Source organism: Lissotriton vulgaris, chromosome 7 (assembly GCF_964263255.1).
Source record: "Lissotriton vulgaris chromosome 7, aLisVul1.2, whole genome shotgun sequence".
In the NCBI taxonomy this organism is placed as follows: Eukaryota; Metazoa; Chordata; class Amphibia; order Caudata; family Salamandridae; genus Lissotriton; species Lissotriton vulgaris.
Genome location: NC_141695.1, coordinates 1189613035 through 1189627227, shown reverse-complemented (window position 1 = coordinate 1189627227; position 14193 = coordinate 1189613035). Strand labels below are relative to the sequence as shown.

Sequence of the window (14193 nt, the reverse complement as noted above, 5' to 3'; positions counted from 1 at the left end):
CAAGCCTCGACTACTGACTAGTGGGAGACGGGATGGCGGGCTGGGTGATGGAGGTAGAGAATCTGCTGCGCACGCTCTCTGATCACTGCCCTGTCCAACTCACTCTATGCATTACTACGATAATCACATGGCCCTTCACGTGGCGCTTCCGCTCTGAGTCCCTGCTAGATTCTCTCTATTTAGAAACCATCCGTGAGGCCATCACACACTACTTCGCTGAGAACGCGGGGACAGTAGATTGTGCCGGAGTATTATGGGAGGGTTTTAAGGCTACTATTCAGGGTGAAAATTGCAAAAAACACAGTTGATGGACAGAATGCAGAACAATGTCTTACATTCACCCCAGTACAAAGGTCTGGGCCTAAATCCATAGTTTTTTTGCACTCCACACCACCCTAGGTCAGACACTGGCCATATGCAAATCAGCCTTGACCCTGTGCCTCAAGGAACAGTCCAGCCTGAACTACCAAGCCATGTCTTTCCTAGACCGGAATCAAGCATCCAAGGACCGGTTTCTGGCTATCAGCCTTCTTCAGCCTGGATAGCTTGACTCCAGTGATGTGGAGAGCCTGGGACTCACGTCTGAGCATACCCAGCCTACTCGGGGTGAAAATTGCAAAAAACACAGTTGATGGACAGAATGCAGAACAATGTCTTACATTCACCCCAGTACAAAGATCTGGGCCTAAATCCATCGTTTTTTTGCACTCCACACCACCCTAAGTCAGACACTGGCTATATGCAAATCAGCCTTGAGCCTGTGCCTCATGGGAACAGTCCAGCCCGAACTACCAAGCCATGTCTTTCCTAGACCGGAATCAAGCATCGGGCACGTGCATTAGTACGACGGCTGGCATATTAAAGGCTATTCGGGGGATAGATTGCCAAAGTAGAAGCTACACTCAATTGACTTGAACAAGACTACGAATGTGCACCTACTGAATTGACTCTGGCGTCTCTTAAAGAAGCCATACTTGAACATGCGAAGTTTGGAGAAGAAGAAATTAGATATATAGCCAAGCGCTTTGTGGCTCGCTCTTACGGTGAGGGGGGACGCCCTGGACATCACTTAGCTCAAAACATCAAAACACCGCCTGAGCCACATCATCATCACTAAGATAACAGATGATTCAGGGCAGGATCATTATAGCATTCCTGACATTGCGGAGCCGTTTAGGCAGACCCATGAGACACTATACACATTTCAAGGCGAGACTGACTGGGTGGAATTAGATACATATTTGTCACAGGTGGCTATTGTCTGGCTGTCAGAAGGACAGAGGGATTATTTGGGTCTTCCTATTGCAGTGGAGGATATCTGTATGGCCATTGCTTCTCTCCCTAACAAGAAGGCCCCGGGCCCAGATGGCTTTACCTCTGAATTTTACACAGCTTACGCGGAAGAGCTAGCCCCATTTTTGCTGGAGATGTATGCGGAGGCCTATTATTCGGGTATCCTCCCTCCTTCTCTTAATTATCACGCTATTGAAAAAAGACAAATCTCCTGAGCACTGAGACTCCTGTAGGCCTTTCTCACCAATTAACACTGATGTGAAAATACTAGCAAAAATTCTGCCCGCACGCCTCCATCCACTGATGCAGAATCTGGTCCTCATAGATCAATCAGGATTTATACCCACACGTTCTACATCTTACAACCTCCGTACTTTATTTGCACTGTTCCATACTCTCTCTCCTGAATTGCCAGCTGTGGCCGTTATGCTGCACATCGCCAAGGCGCTTCATTCAATTGAATGGGGCTATTTATTCTTTATCATGGAACGCATGGGCTTCTCCCTCTTATATATCAATTGGGTTAAACTACTGTATACGCGACCGATGGCGCGGGTTAGGGTGGGGGGTCACACCTCAAGCCCGATTACCTTCACTAGGGGCACTCAGCAGGGATGCCCACTGTCCCCGCAGCGGTTTACCCTGACACCAGAGACTCTGGACGGTCTTATTCGACAATGCCACAAACAAGTGGCTATAAATCTACATCATGGGCCTCTTATTATTTCACTTTATGCAGACGACATGCTGTTTTTCATCCGTGAGCCACGCAATCATCTAGCAGCGGTACTGCGCGCATATATTCGATTTGCATGTTTCTCTGGGCTGCCTGTAAACTGGAAAAAAATGGTGGTACTGCCTTTGACCGTCTGCACGGAGCCACATGAATTGGACTTCCCTCTTGTATTGGCTTTGGAATCGGTCAAGTATCTAGGAATCTGGGTACACCGCGATCTTGATTATAGTCTTTTGGGAAAATTATTGTATGGCTATTACATGGCTGGAATGCCAGATAGGCAAATGGATTTGCCTTCCACTTTCTCTTGCAGACCGTCTTGCGCTTATAAAAAATGGTGGTGCTGTCCAAATTCTTATATTTATTCAATAACGTGCCTATTTCCCTTACTCAACATTTTTATAAAACATTACGGTCACTGTTGCTTTGCTTGGTCTGGGGTGGGAAGCAGGTGCGAGTGAGCTGCAGACTCTTTTTCTTTAGTACAAACATGGGGGCTTTAATGCACCCGATTTCTATTTGTACTATTTATGTGCTCAGGCTCACTATGCAAATTTTTGGTTCACGCACCACGACTTCATTCCTCATGTGGTGGTGGAACACAGGGATGCACATCCCAGTTCGCGAAACTCTATCCTTACCCATAGCCATCGCATAACCCCGCGACAAAATAAATACGATCAACTCTACGATTGCGGCGTGGCAAGCACTAGGCCACCTGGCTGGTAAATTATCCTTGTATTTGCCACTACTTCCTGTTGCTTATCATGCGACATCTTGGTGAAGCATGATGAAAGACTTATGCATATTTTGGCTCAGGCGGGCATTGAAAAGATGCAGGATCTAGTCCCTAACGGATCGTTACTGACCTCTGCGGATACAGAATATATCCAACATAAAACCCTGCTGTTTAATTTTACGTTGTATAGATTGAGAGGGGCATCGCAGGTTCACTTTCCTACCCTTCCTACGGAACCTCCATCATTAATGGCTTCACATACCTTGCTAATTAGCCCTACTAGGCGCAAGCTTGTCACTAAACTATATCAGGCCGCCAGGGCAGATAGAATACTTCCTGAGGATAAAAGTCTGAATAAATGGAATTAGAACTTAGACCCACCATTCTCTAACGAAGATTGGGAACATTGCTGTGCATTAACCAGGGCCCTCACATCTAATGGGAATCTTCGCATCATACATTTAAAGTTTTTTCACCAAATTTATCACACACCACATCGGCTTTTTAGATATGGGCTCCGAGAGTCAGAGAGGTGTACCCGATGTGGTGCTTCTGGGGCGGATTTTTGGCATCTAGCCTGGTCCTGTGACAAGATACGGACGTGCTGAACCGCAACGACCACCACATTATCTAAAGTCATTGGTGTTACCTTGTTTTGCTCACCCCAGGTGTGCTTATTTGGCCTGCTCCCCCTTTTAAAAGGTGCTATAGGTAAACTAGCCAGAGTAGCATTGCTCATTGCTAAAAGACGAGTGGCGACGGTATGGGGCAGTAAACAGCCCCACAGAGGTGCAATTGCTTAAGGACTTGGCATAGTGTAGGGAGAATCTGGTGTCTTTGCAGAAGAACTACCTGTAACCTCCCGGCTAAAAGATATTTGGGAACCCCTATTAATTTATTTACGTTCCACTGCTGCACACGATGCCTTTGATACTGAATCTGTATAACTGCTAATGTTGTCTATGAATATGATATACTGTCATGGTAGCTATGTTGCAACAAGTGGAATCCACTCTGCTATGCGTATTTAATACGTCCTTTTTTTGTTATTATGAATGATGATATTATCCCTTTTTTATTAGCCTTTAATTGTCCACATTGTCCTTATATTGCATTATCGTCGATATGTATTGTGATGCATTGTGAAAATCATGAATAAAACTAAAAAAAAGAAAAGAAAATTATTGATTGGGTTGAAACTGTGGTAGCAGTGTTTGAAAATGTTGAATCCTGGCTGCATTTGGATAGGCTAGACCTACTTGAATGTTAAACATATCTTCTAGATTTAGTTGCAGCTATGAAGGTTGAAGATGAGATTTGTAGGTATTGATAGCCAGCTGATGCAGAAGATTTATGGTAATTTGGGTGTATTGACGACTTAGGAGGTGTGTATTGGCTTTGATAAGCCAGTCTTCTAGATATGGGAAGACATGAATGTTTTGTCTTCGTAAAAATGCACTGCTACCACTGCTAAACACTCTGGGTGCAGTGGTGACTCTGATTGGAAAGACTTTGAATTGTTTCCCTCCTATGACAAATCTGAGATATTTGTGATGTGCTGGGTGAATAGGGATGTGACAGTATGCGTCCTTTAAGTCTAGTGCTGACATGAAGTTAGCTTGTTGTAGAAATGGAAGCACTTGTTGAAGTGTGATCATATGGAAGTGTTCTGATAATATGTAGTGATTTAGAGACCTTAGATCTAACATAAGCGGTAGGGGGAGTCTGTTTTGGAAATATGTCAAGTACAGAAGTAAACCCCTGACCCTCGATGTTGTATAGGAACTGGATCTATGTCGCCTTTAAGTAATAGAGCTTGCACTTTCTGTTTGAGCAGTTGTTGATGTTCCAGAGAGGGCCTGTGGGTGTGAGTCAGAATATTGGGAGGATTGCTGATGAGCTACAGGCAATAACCATGTTAGATAGCCACCTGTCTGATGTTATTGACTGCCAGATGGGAAGAAACTGCTGTACTCGGCCACCGACGGGTGTAGGATGATCGGGGGAATGATAAGTGAGTCACTGCTTGTTGCTGGATAGGGTTTTACAGGCTGGTGTCCCTTTGCCCCAACCTTTAGAGTAGTTACCCCTGTAATGGCCCCGGAAATATCCTCCAGATGGGGTGGATTGAGTTTGTGGCCAGTAGGAAGCTGTGGAGGCATCTGTAGAAGAGGTTTTGGAACCGGCTCTATAAGAGGAGCGACAAAAGGAGCCTCTATTATTAAGTGCTCTCATGGATTTGGCAACTTCAGTATCTTTTTTCATCTTCTCTACAGCCTAATCTACTTGTGAGCCCATTAATAAACTTTGCTGGACTTCCAGCTTAAAACCAGAGATACACACAGGCATGCCTTAATAGAAGATCTCTTGTATTGATGCCTCTGGAGGCGGTATCAGCTGAGTACAGTGTGCATCTAATGGAGAAGTTAGAAAATCATTTTCTGACCCACACCAATCCTTGCCCCTTCTTTTTATGCTCCTCTGGGAGATATTGGAGTAGTTCCTTCACTTCATCATCCCAGTAAGCTCTATCATACTTGGCTGAGTACTTCTGTATTTGCAATACGCCAACGATTGGCAGATTGTGCAGCACCTCATTTGCCTGATGCATTTATACGTTTGGATTCTTTATCAGGTGATGGAGGTGGTGGTGTATGAGATTGAGAAGGGTGCATGGGACTGGTAGCTGTGTCCTTTTTCTTCTTTATTAAAGGTATTGGAAGATCAATGTGCTGTTGGAAAGAGGTTTGCCTCTTAGAAGATGATACTGACACAGTTTTTGTGATACGGCCAGTCTCTGGGTGTATATGGATCCTCTTTTGTTTTGTATCCAATCTTTCCTGTATTGTCTGTAAAAGTGGCTCCAGAAGTGTTGTGGGTGTCGATTTCTGTTTTAGTGGTAAAGGTTTCAGAACCGAAACAGATTTCACTTTCGGAAACGATGGAGTGGAAGTTGAAGATGCGTTTTCTCTGCTCGGCGTAAAGACGGAAGGCTTCGTATAAGCTTTCGATGCCAAGCCCAAGAGCAGGATAGCCAAAGCTGATTCTTGGTGCCCACCAAGGCCGGATGGCAGTGGTGGCCCGGAAGCCTTTTGTTTCAACAGAGCTGAAGGTTTTTGTATGGGTTGGTGAGGGCTTTCAGTACTCACAGCACCTTGACGCGGCGGAAGATCATCTGCTCACAAATTGCAGACCGCATCAAGGTCGATCCGCGGGTACTTAGAATGGCACCAGGGCAGAACCGAAATTAAGTCAGTTCCATCGGCAGAATATCATTAATAGTCGAATGAATGTAAGGTAGCCCAGATGGGCCCGAAGGCCACAATCAGAGTGTTCTGACCCGACAAGTCAAAGTCTTCCAAGCTTCAACAAGTGAGGGATGGAAAATGCGTTAGAAAACAATACAGACAAGGGTAGAGTTGATTATGCACAGAAAGGATTTTGAAAATAGTCTTGAATCGGAGCGTCATAATACACGTCCCAACCTGAAGGCAGAAAGACAATAATTTAACAATGCAGTCGATGCCCATGCACCCTATTACCAGGCAGAGGAGTCACCTTATATCGTGACGTGAAAGACTTCTTTGAAGAAACACAACCTGTAAAAATCCGAACCAAACACTAGATGGCAGGAGTATGCAAGGTAAAGCATGTGTATCTACAGCCATACATGCCTCAAACAACAAGTTCCACTCTAAAATGGGCAGCAGAAAAACTCATAGTGCACATCAGAGTAAGGCGATTCAGGGGGAATAGCTGACAGCCAAAAGTATCCCTTTTAAACAAATGCACACCCTCTGATTGTCAGGATTTAGTATTCAATCTAAACATCCGAAGCAGCGGCTCGAGCTGCTGACACGAGAGAGAGAGGCCAAGAGCGTCTCCCTCTGAGCCCGCGCCCCACCCCAGGAGTCGACACACGTTACCTGGGGGCACGAACTCACTCTCCTGACCTCGGCCAGCAACTGGGCCTCCAATGCAGCTTTGTGATTTGGCAACTGCAGCTCGGGCCGGCAACTCAGCTCCTCCGGGACTGCCGGTCCGGGCAAGTACAGTTATGAAGATCTCAGGCTGACACAGAGCACATGCACACAGCGTCGCTGAGTCTTCCTTAAGCTTCGAGTGCACAATCACTTGCACAGCGTCGCTGAGACTCACTGCAACTCCTATGCACATGATAAGGCAAATCCTCATCAAGGTCTCACGGTGCACAACGCACACGCACACAGCGTCGATGAGACTCACTTGGATTCCGGCGCACACAATAACAAGGCAAATCATCGCGAAGGTCTCACAGTGCACAACGCACACAGCATCAATGAGACTCACTTGGATTCTGGTGCACATGATCACTGGACAATCCTCACAAAGGGGTTCCAGCTGCACAAAGCACACGGTGTTGCTGATCCTTGCTTGGACTCCAGGTGCCCACGATCACAGGGCACGCTTGACAGGGTCTCAGACTGCAACAGACACACACACACACACACACACACACACACAGCGCCGCTGAGACTCATGGAAACCTTTGTGTTCCTGTGTTTCCGAAACAGGGAGCCAGCTCACCTCGAGCCCTTGGGGATAAGTTACTTCAGGACACAGCAAAGTCCTTTCAAGCAGGGGGACACAGCAAAGTCCCTTTAGCCTTTCCTTGGTTGAAACAGCAAACTGCAGGCCAGCCCCAGAACACACAGCAAGGGTCAGTCCTATCCTTCAGTCTCTTCAGTTGTTTCTTCCTTGGCAAAGGTCGTCTTGACCACGAAGTAGCTCCAGTCTTTTTCACACTTGATCAAGCCATTCTCTAAAGTCCAGGGGCTTCAGCTCTCATAGTTACACCCCTCAATGTCTTTGAAGTCATTATGTTTCAGGGGGCACCGACCCCTGTTCAAACCAGTTCTGGTTGCCTCCATGCCAGTGACACCTTTCTTCCTTTGATTAGTGGGGGTCTGGATTCTCAATCACTCAGCAGGAGATGGGACAATTGTTTTATAGCAGCAACTCAGGCCTCTTCACCTCTAGGGGCTTTTACCACGCCCTACACTCCTGTTGCGGTCTCACCCCCTCCCCTGGGTGAAGACATTCCCCAGGTCCTGTCGCTTTCAAATCCAGTCAATCCACAGTCAGGCAGAGACACACAGAAATGTTAGAGCACAAAGACTCGGCAACTTCTAAAAGAGTGGCTTCTAAACACACAGTGCAGAAACCACCTTCATAAAAAGATGTGTTATTACACTGTGAGTTCAGGCATACTAAACTTCACCTTTCCATCTTAAGGTCTAAGGAAGATAGTCTGGAAAACATGTTACACAGCCTCCCCATTCTGTCCTATGGGCAATATTGCCTTTCAACAGTGAAAAATGAAATGGAGATTAATTCACTGTCAGGACATGGCACACACCTTAGTACATGTCCTACCTTTCACATACACTGCAGCCTGCCCAAGGGGGTACCCTAGACCTACTATAGGTATGTCTGATGTGCATAGAGAGGGAAGGGTAAGGTCTGGCAAGTGAGTGCACTTTCCAGAACAACATGTCAGTTTAACAAACGGCGCACAGGCCCTTCAATGGCAGGCCGGAGTTCCTTTTTTAAGACTTCTTGTGTGGGTGGCACAAATAGTGCTGCAGGCCCACTGGTAGCAGATGCATTACCAGCCGTGGCACACACAGTGCACTTTACTAGGGACTTTACTTAGTAAGGCAAACATACCAATCATGGACAACCAATTACCATTACACTTTATACAGGGAGCAATTGCACTTTTGCACTGTTTAGCAGGGGCAAAGTGTCCAAAGCATCTAAGTTGGCAACACCATATCAGAAAAAAGGTCTAGGAGGGAAAGCAAAATGTTTAGGGACTTCAGCCAAAAAAAAGCCATGTCCTACAATTACATTATCCAGGATAGCGCACAGTTCACTTCAAAAAGCTTTTTGGCTCAGAAACAAGATCCACTTTGGGGAGAAGAGCTCAGTGGGATCATCCAGCACACACAAAAGATACTTTTTATAAATGTTTCACATTATATCAGAACACGCAGTGTCGCCCTCCCTTGTACACTCCCTTACTCCCAATCGTCCCACATGATGTACCTTTTCTCTGTTGGTGTTCTGTAGTTCTTATTTGTGTAAATTTCCTCCAAGCTGAATTCAGTTTTGTTCAATCTGAAAGAGAAAAAGCAGTTTACAGTGTCAGCTATTTTTACGGCTCTCTGACCCCCTATGAAAAACTCCTTACAGGTCCTCCATGTGCCCCAAGGTGCAAACTCAAATAGGCACTGCTCCTAGGTCTTTGTGTCACTCATCTGTGAATGGTAAGTTACTTTAAAAACTTTAGCAGTTGCACATATATGAGCTGAAGGATACCAACAGATTGATTCCTCAAAGTTTAGTGTGAGGAAGGAACGGACACAGTGGGTCTAGGGGTGAGAGGGGGTTGGGGGGGGGGGGGGGGGGGACGGAGAGTGCCGGAAGTGTGGAGGAATCTGACACTTTTACCTAGTGGTTGGGGGTGAGGTAGGGCAGTGATGAGCTTAACGTGCATGAAATAATGTACATTGTTCCATTGGAAGAGAAAACATTTTCATGGGAAAAGACAAAGGCTCAGTTAGGTTCTCATATACTGGACTGGTAAGGTCTTAGGACTAATACGGGTGATATATGCTACACTTACCTGTAAGAGGCTAATGAGGGCAACAAAAGAAAGGAAAAATTTGAGAGATTATAACTATGAAAGCTTAATTGAAACAACATACATTTTTTTTTGTGTAAATCTTTTTATTAACTTTGCTCATGTTCGCATTCAGTATACAGCTGTGTTCCCGAAGCATGAAGGATGAAGGATAACAACCGTGCATGACACAACCACAATCAATCTTGATAGTACAATGGTTTGATAACACTTAAACCCCTCCCCCACCCTGCGTGGCTAGATACCTCCGCCAAGGCCTTCAGATCTTCTTCCACTTCTTTACGCAGCCCCTGGACTTGTATATCGTTTCCTCTGCCCTCTGACACCAGTCCAGGTCCCGGATCCATTGATCCCATTGCGGGGGCGCCTGCGCCCCCCAGCAACTGGCAATATTACGTTTCACCACCCCGGCTGCCATTGCCAACCAAATCTTGTAACTGGACCAGTCCGTGGGTCCTTTAATCATACGTAAAAACCACCTAGGCTCCACCGGGACCGGCAATCCCACCACAGTTGCCATCGTGTGCGCTACTTTTGTCCAGAAGGGTACTATGTTCGGGCATTCCCAGAGGATATTGTAGAATGTCCCCACCCCCAGACATCCCCTCACACATAGCGGGGAGAGACTCCTTCCCCATGAGATCAGGTGTGTTCGGGGTAGTACACCCGGTGTAAAATTTTAAATTGTACGAGGCGGAACCTTATGCGGATTGCAATTTCGTGGGGGCTTTGCAGGGAATCCTGCCAATCTTCCTCCTCCAAATTGCCAAGATCTACCTCCCACCAATCCAGCAGAGACACCAATGGGTCAGGCATATTATCAATGAGCTTATGGTATACAGTGGATGTCAGTTTTCCGAGAATGGGATCAAGGAGGAGCCTGTCTTCCAAGGGAGAGTATTCTGGGATAGAGGTGTCTGAGAGTATCTGAGAGCGCAGGGCGTGAGTGAGGCGCAGATAGTGGTATTGTTGGGAGTCGTGTACCGGGTATTCTTGTTTAAGGTATTCAAAGGATCTAGGAGCGTCCCCTTTCCATATGTCACCCAGGTATTCGATTCCAATTAGTTTCCATCATCCCCTGAAGCCTGTTAGGGTGCCTGCCCACCCGCCAACAGTGGAGCACAACCCCCATGTGCGAGGGTAGATCCCCTGGCAACTTTAGCGAGTATAGGAGCGGTTCGCAATTGCCTCCCGGCATAACATATCTATCGACTCTGTAGGCTGGTTCAGAATCCGGCGTGTAAACCCAATCGTTGACCACTTGCAGCTGGGATGCCCAGTAGTACAATTGGACATCCTTGAGGGCCAGCCACGTCATACACTCCTCTTGTGAGTTTTTGCATCGATATCCTTGGGTTACCCCCCACCCATAGCAACGTTCGCACTGCCTGGGATATACGCCTGAAAACCACGCCTGGAACCGGGTACGGCATATTTTGTAAGATATATAGGAGTCTCTGCAATGTCAACATCTTAAATAACGCAGCACACCCAATTAGGGAGAGCGGCAAGGACCTCCAGTGGGTCACGTCCGATGCCAGCCACGCCAGATGGGGCTCAAGATTTTTGCTAAAGAACTCCAGCCCTGTCCCTGGTGACATACACCCCCAGGTACCTGAACCCATCTGCCGCTATCGAGGCCGAACAGCACCTCAGGATCCTTGGTGGTGGGCTCCGAGAGTGGATAAATGAGGGATTCGGCCCAATTGATCGTATAGCCAGAGCAGCTCCCAAACAATTCAAAGAGGTGAAGCGCCTGAGCTATTGAGTGGCAGGGTCTGGCCATGTAGAGGACAATATCGTCTGTGTATAAAGATATACGCTCATCCCACTCCTCATTGAGCGCCAGGCCCCAGAAAGACCTATCCCTCCTAATCCAGTGCGCCAGCAGCTCAAGGGCCAGGGCAAAAAGAAGAGGAGACAGGGGACACCCTTGTCTAGTTCCCCTGCGCAGGGGAAATGCTCGGGACATCGCTCAATTAACTCTCACCCTCGCTACCGGCTGTTCATACAGCAGTCGCACCCAGCTACAGAAAACTGGGCCGAAGCCCAGTCTTTGGAGAACCATGAACAAGCCCCTCCCATCTGGTTGCCACAGACGCCAAACACCCAGAGTCCTCCGTCATGTACCCGTGATTACCGTAGGTAGGGTCTTGCGGACTAGAAGAACAATGTTACTTACCTGTAAACAGGTGGTTCTCCAGTATTGGTGTCTTTCATAGATTCACATGCTTGAATATTCCCCGTCGTCGGAGTGGGAGTCCCACGGTAAATAAAATAGCAATAACACTCATAATATGTATATGTAAAAATATAACACAGGAAATATACATTAGAAAAAGTCAGTAAATGCCCAGACATAATTCCTACATAGGAATACATGGAAAGAGAAAAAACACTTGTAGCCTATTCCTGTCATTATGCTGGTCCAAACTGTAGCCAATCAGGCGCCAGCAGCCCTCCAGAACCTTCTCCTCAGAGCTCAGTACCTCAGATTTTCGAGACACAAGAGTGACCATAGAGTCTATGAGGAGGAGAGAGCCTCTGAGGGGAGGAGGGTGGGCCGCATGTGAATCTATGAAAGACACCAATACTGGAGAAAGACCTGTTTACAGGTAAGTAACTTTGTTCTTCTCCGGTATTAGGGTGTCTTTCATAGATTCACATGCTTGAATATAGAATAGAGGGCAGTAACAGCCGAGAAGGCTTAAATAGTGATGCAACAACTTGGAACAACTTAATAAGACCAATAATATAGTCATGCAAGTCATAACAGTAGGAATGTTAAACCATAACGGAGGAGGGAAGACAGAAGCTCACCTTTTTAAAAAAGATTGCGAAGTACAGCCTGTCCCACTGCAGTTTCCGCTTCGTTGATGGCACCCAGGCAGTAGTGTTTCGTGAACGTGTGCCTGCTGGACCACGTGGCTGCTCTGCAGATCTGATGTAGCGGTACACCGGCGAACAGGGCAGTAGAAGACGACATCGCCCTGGTAGAATGGGCCCTCACTGAAGATTGCAGAGGCGTGCCGGCTTTTTGATGGCAGAAAGCAATGGCCGAAGAAACCCAACGAGCAATAGTTGGCTTGGTAACTGGACGCCCTTTGTGGAAGCGTCCATAAGCTATGAACAATTGATCGGATTTGCGAAAAGGGGCCGTTCTGCTGATGTAGAATTTCAGGCACCTTTTAATGTCCAAGGAGTGTAAACGCTGCTCCGCCGGAGACTGTGGATCGGCAAAGAAGGTTTTTAAAAAAACAGGTTCGTTAATGTGGAAATCCGAAGGCACCTTAGGCAAGAAGGTTGGAATTGAAGAAAAGGAGGTTTTATAGTGAAGGCATGAATATCACTTACGCGACGGGATGAGGTCAGCGCAGGTAGAAGAGCTACCTTCCAGGTTAAAAACTTTAAGTCTGCCTTGTGCATAGGTTCGAATGGTGCCTTCATTAGTTGTGCCAACACGATGTGGAGGTGCCAAGTAGGAGGAGGGCGCCAAATAGGTGGGAACTTTCGGAACAATCCCTTGAAGAATTGCCGAATGATCCTTGAAGAACAGAGCGAGGTGGAGCCATCCTGGCGGAAGCAGGAAATTGCAGCCAGAAAAACTTTCAGAGTCGAATGGGAAAGCCCCGCCTGAGCCAGTTGTAATAAAAACGGGAGCAGCTGCGCCGGCGTGGAGCGAATAGGATGGACACCGGCAGCTGCGCACCAATGGCAAAACCTCTTACATTTGAGCTTGTAGGTTTTCACTGTCGACGGAGCTCTGGCCTGAGCGAGAATGTCTCTACAGTCTGGCGAGATGTTTAGATGAGCAAATTCAAGGTGCTCAGGTTCCAGGCTGACCAATTCAGCGAGGAGGGGTCCGGATGGCAAATCTGACCCCTGTCCATCGTGAGGAGGTCCGCCCGAGGATGAACTCGCACTGGGATAGAAGCAGCTCCAAAAACCATGCCTGCCGAGGCCATCTGGGAGCGATCAGGAGAATGTGGCAAGGCTGTCTCCGCATCTTCCACAATACTCGAGGCACCATGCTGGTTGTATTGTCCGTCTGAATAAGGACTGATTCTCCTCGGATCAACGGATGGAACGACTTGAGTGCCAGAAAAATGGCCATCAACTCCAGCCTGTTGATGTGCCAGGCTCACTGAGGCAGAGTCCATTTGCCCTTTATGGACAGGCCTTGAAGGTGTGCACCCCATCCTTCTAATGAGGCGTCCGTTGTAAGAGTAAGTTCTGGAGTGGTGGAAAGGAACGAAGTTCCTGCCGCAAGGTTGGATGGCTGTGCCCACCATTTGAGAGCTGCCCTCATGCGAGCAGTTACACTGACTATGTCCATACACCTCCCCAGCACAGCTAAGGTTCGAGTTTGGCCTACAGAAGCAGCAAATTGCACGTAAAGGCGCATACGTAAAATGCTGGCACAAAGTAAAGAACACTGAAACAGACTCCCTGAATGCTCATCTCTGGAAAGAGATTTAAACAAACAAGGACTCCCCCGCAATGGTGTACCTCCAAGCAGCCATCAACTCCCTTGTGCTAAAAGACCTCTGGGTCACGAGTTGTACACACAATTGCTTTCAGCGCCTTGTCAACAAATCTGTGAAAACAATCTCGTTGGAAGAGGACAAAGCAGCACTAACCAAGAGGTCCCATGGGTGGTTTGTGATCCAAGGCTATACCAGCGCCTCACCACAGCCATATCTCAGCACCGGCTTTTCAAGGAAGGCGAAGGAAGAC

The 14193-nt window shown here is 47.2% G+C and overlaps 1 protein-coding gene across 4 annotated transcripts in view; it reads right to left on the bottom strand.

Moving 5' to 3' along the window:
• Window positions 1-14193, bottom strand: part of PRR14 (proline rich 14) — a 588115-nt gene that overhangs the window by 31559 nt on the left and 542363 nt on the right. For all 4 annotated transcript variants that reach the window (XM_086931668.1, XM_086931667.1, XM_086931670.1 and 1 more), the window contains one exon: window positions 8859-8930. In XM_086931668.1, coding sequence (XP_086787794.1) covers window positions 8859-8930 — 72 coding nt within the window. The remainder of the gene's footprint in view (window positions 1-8858; window positions 8931-14193) is intronic.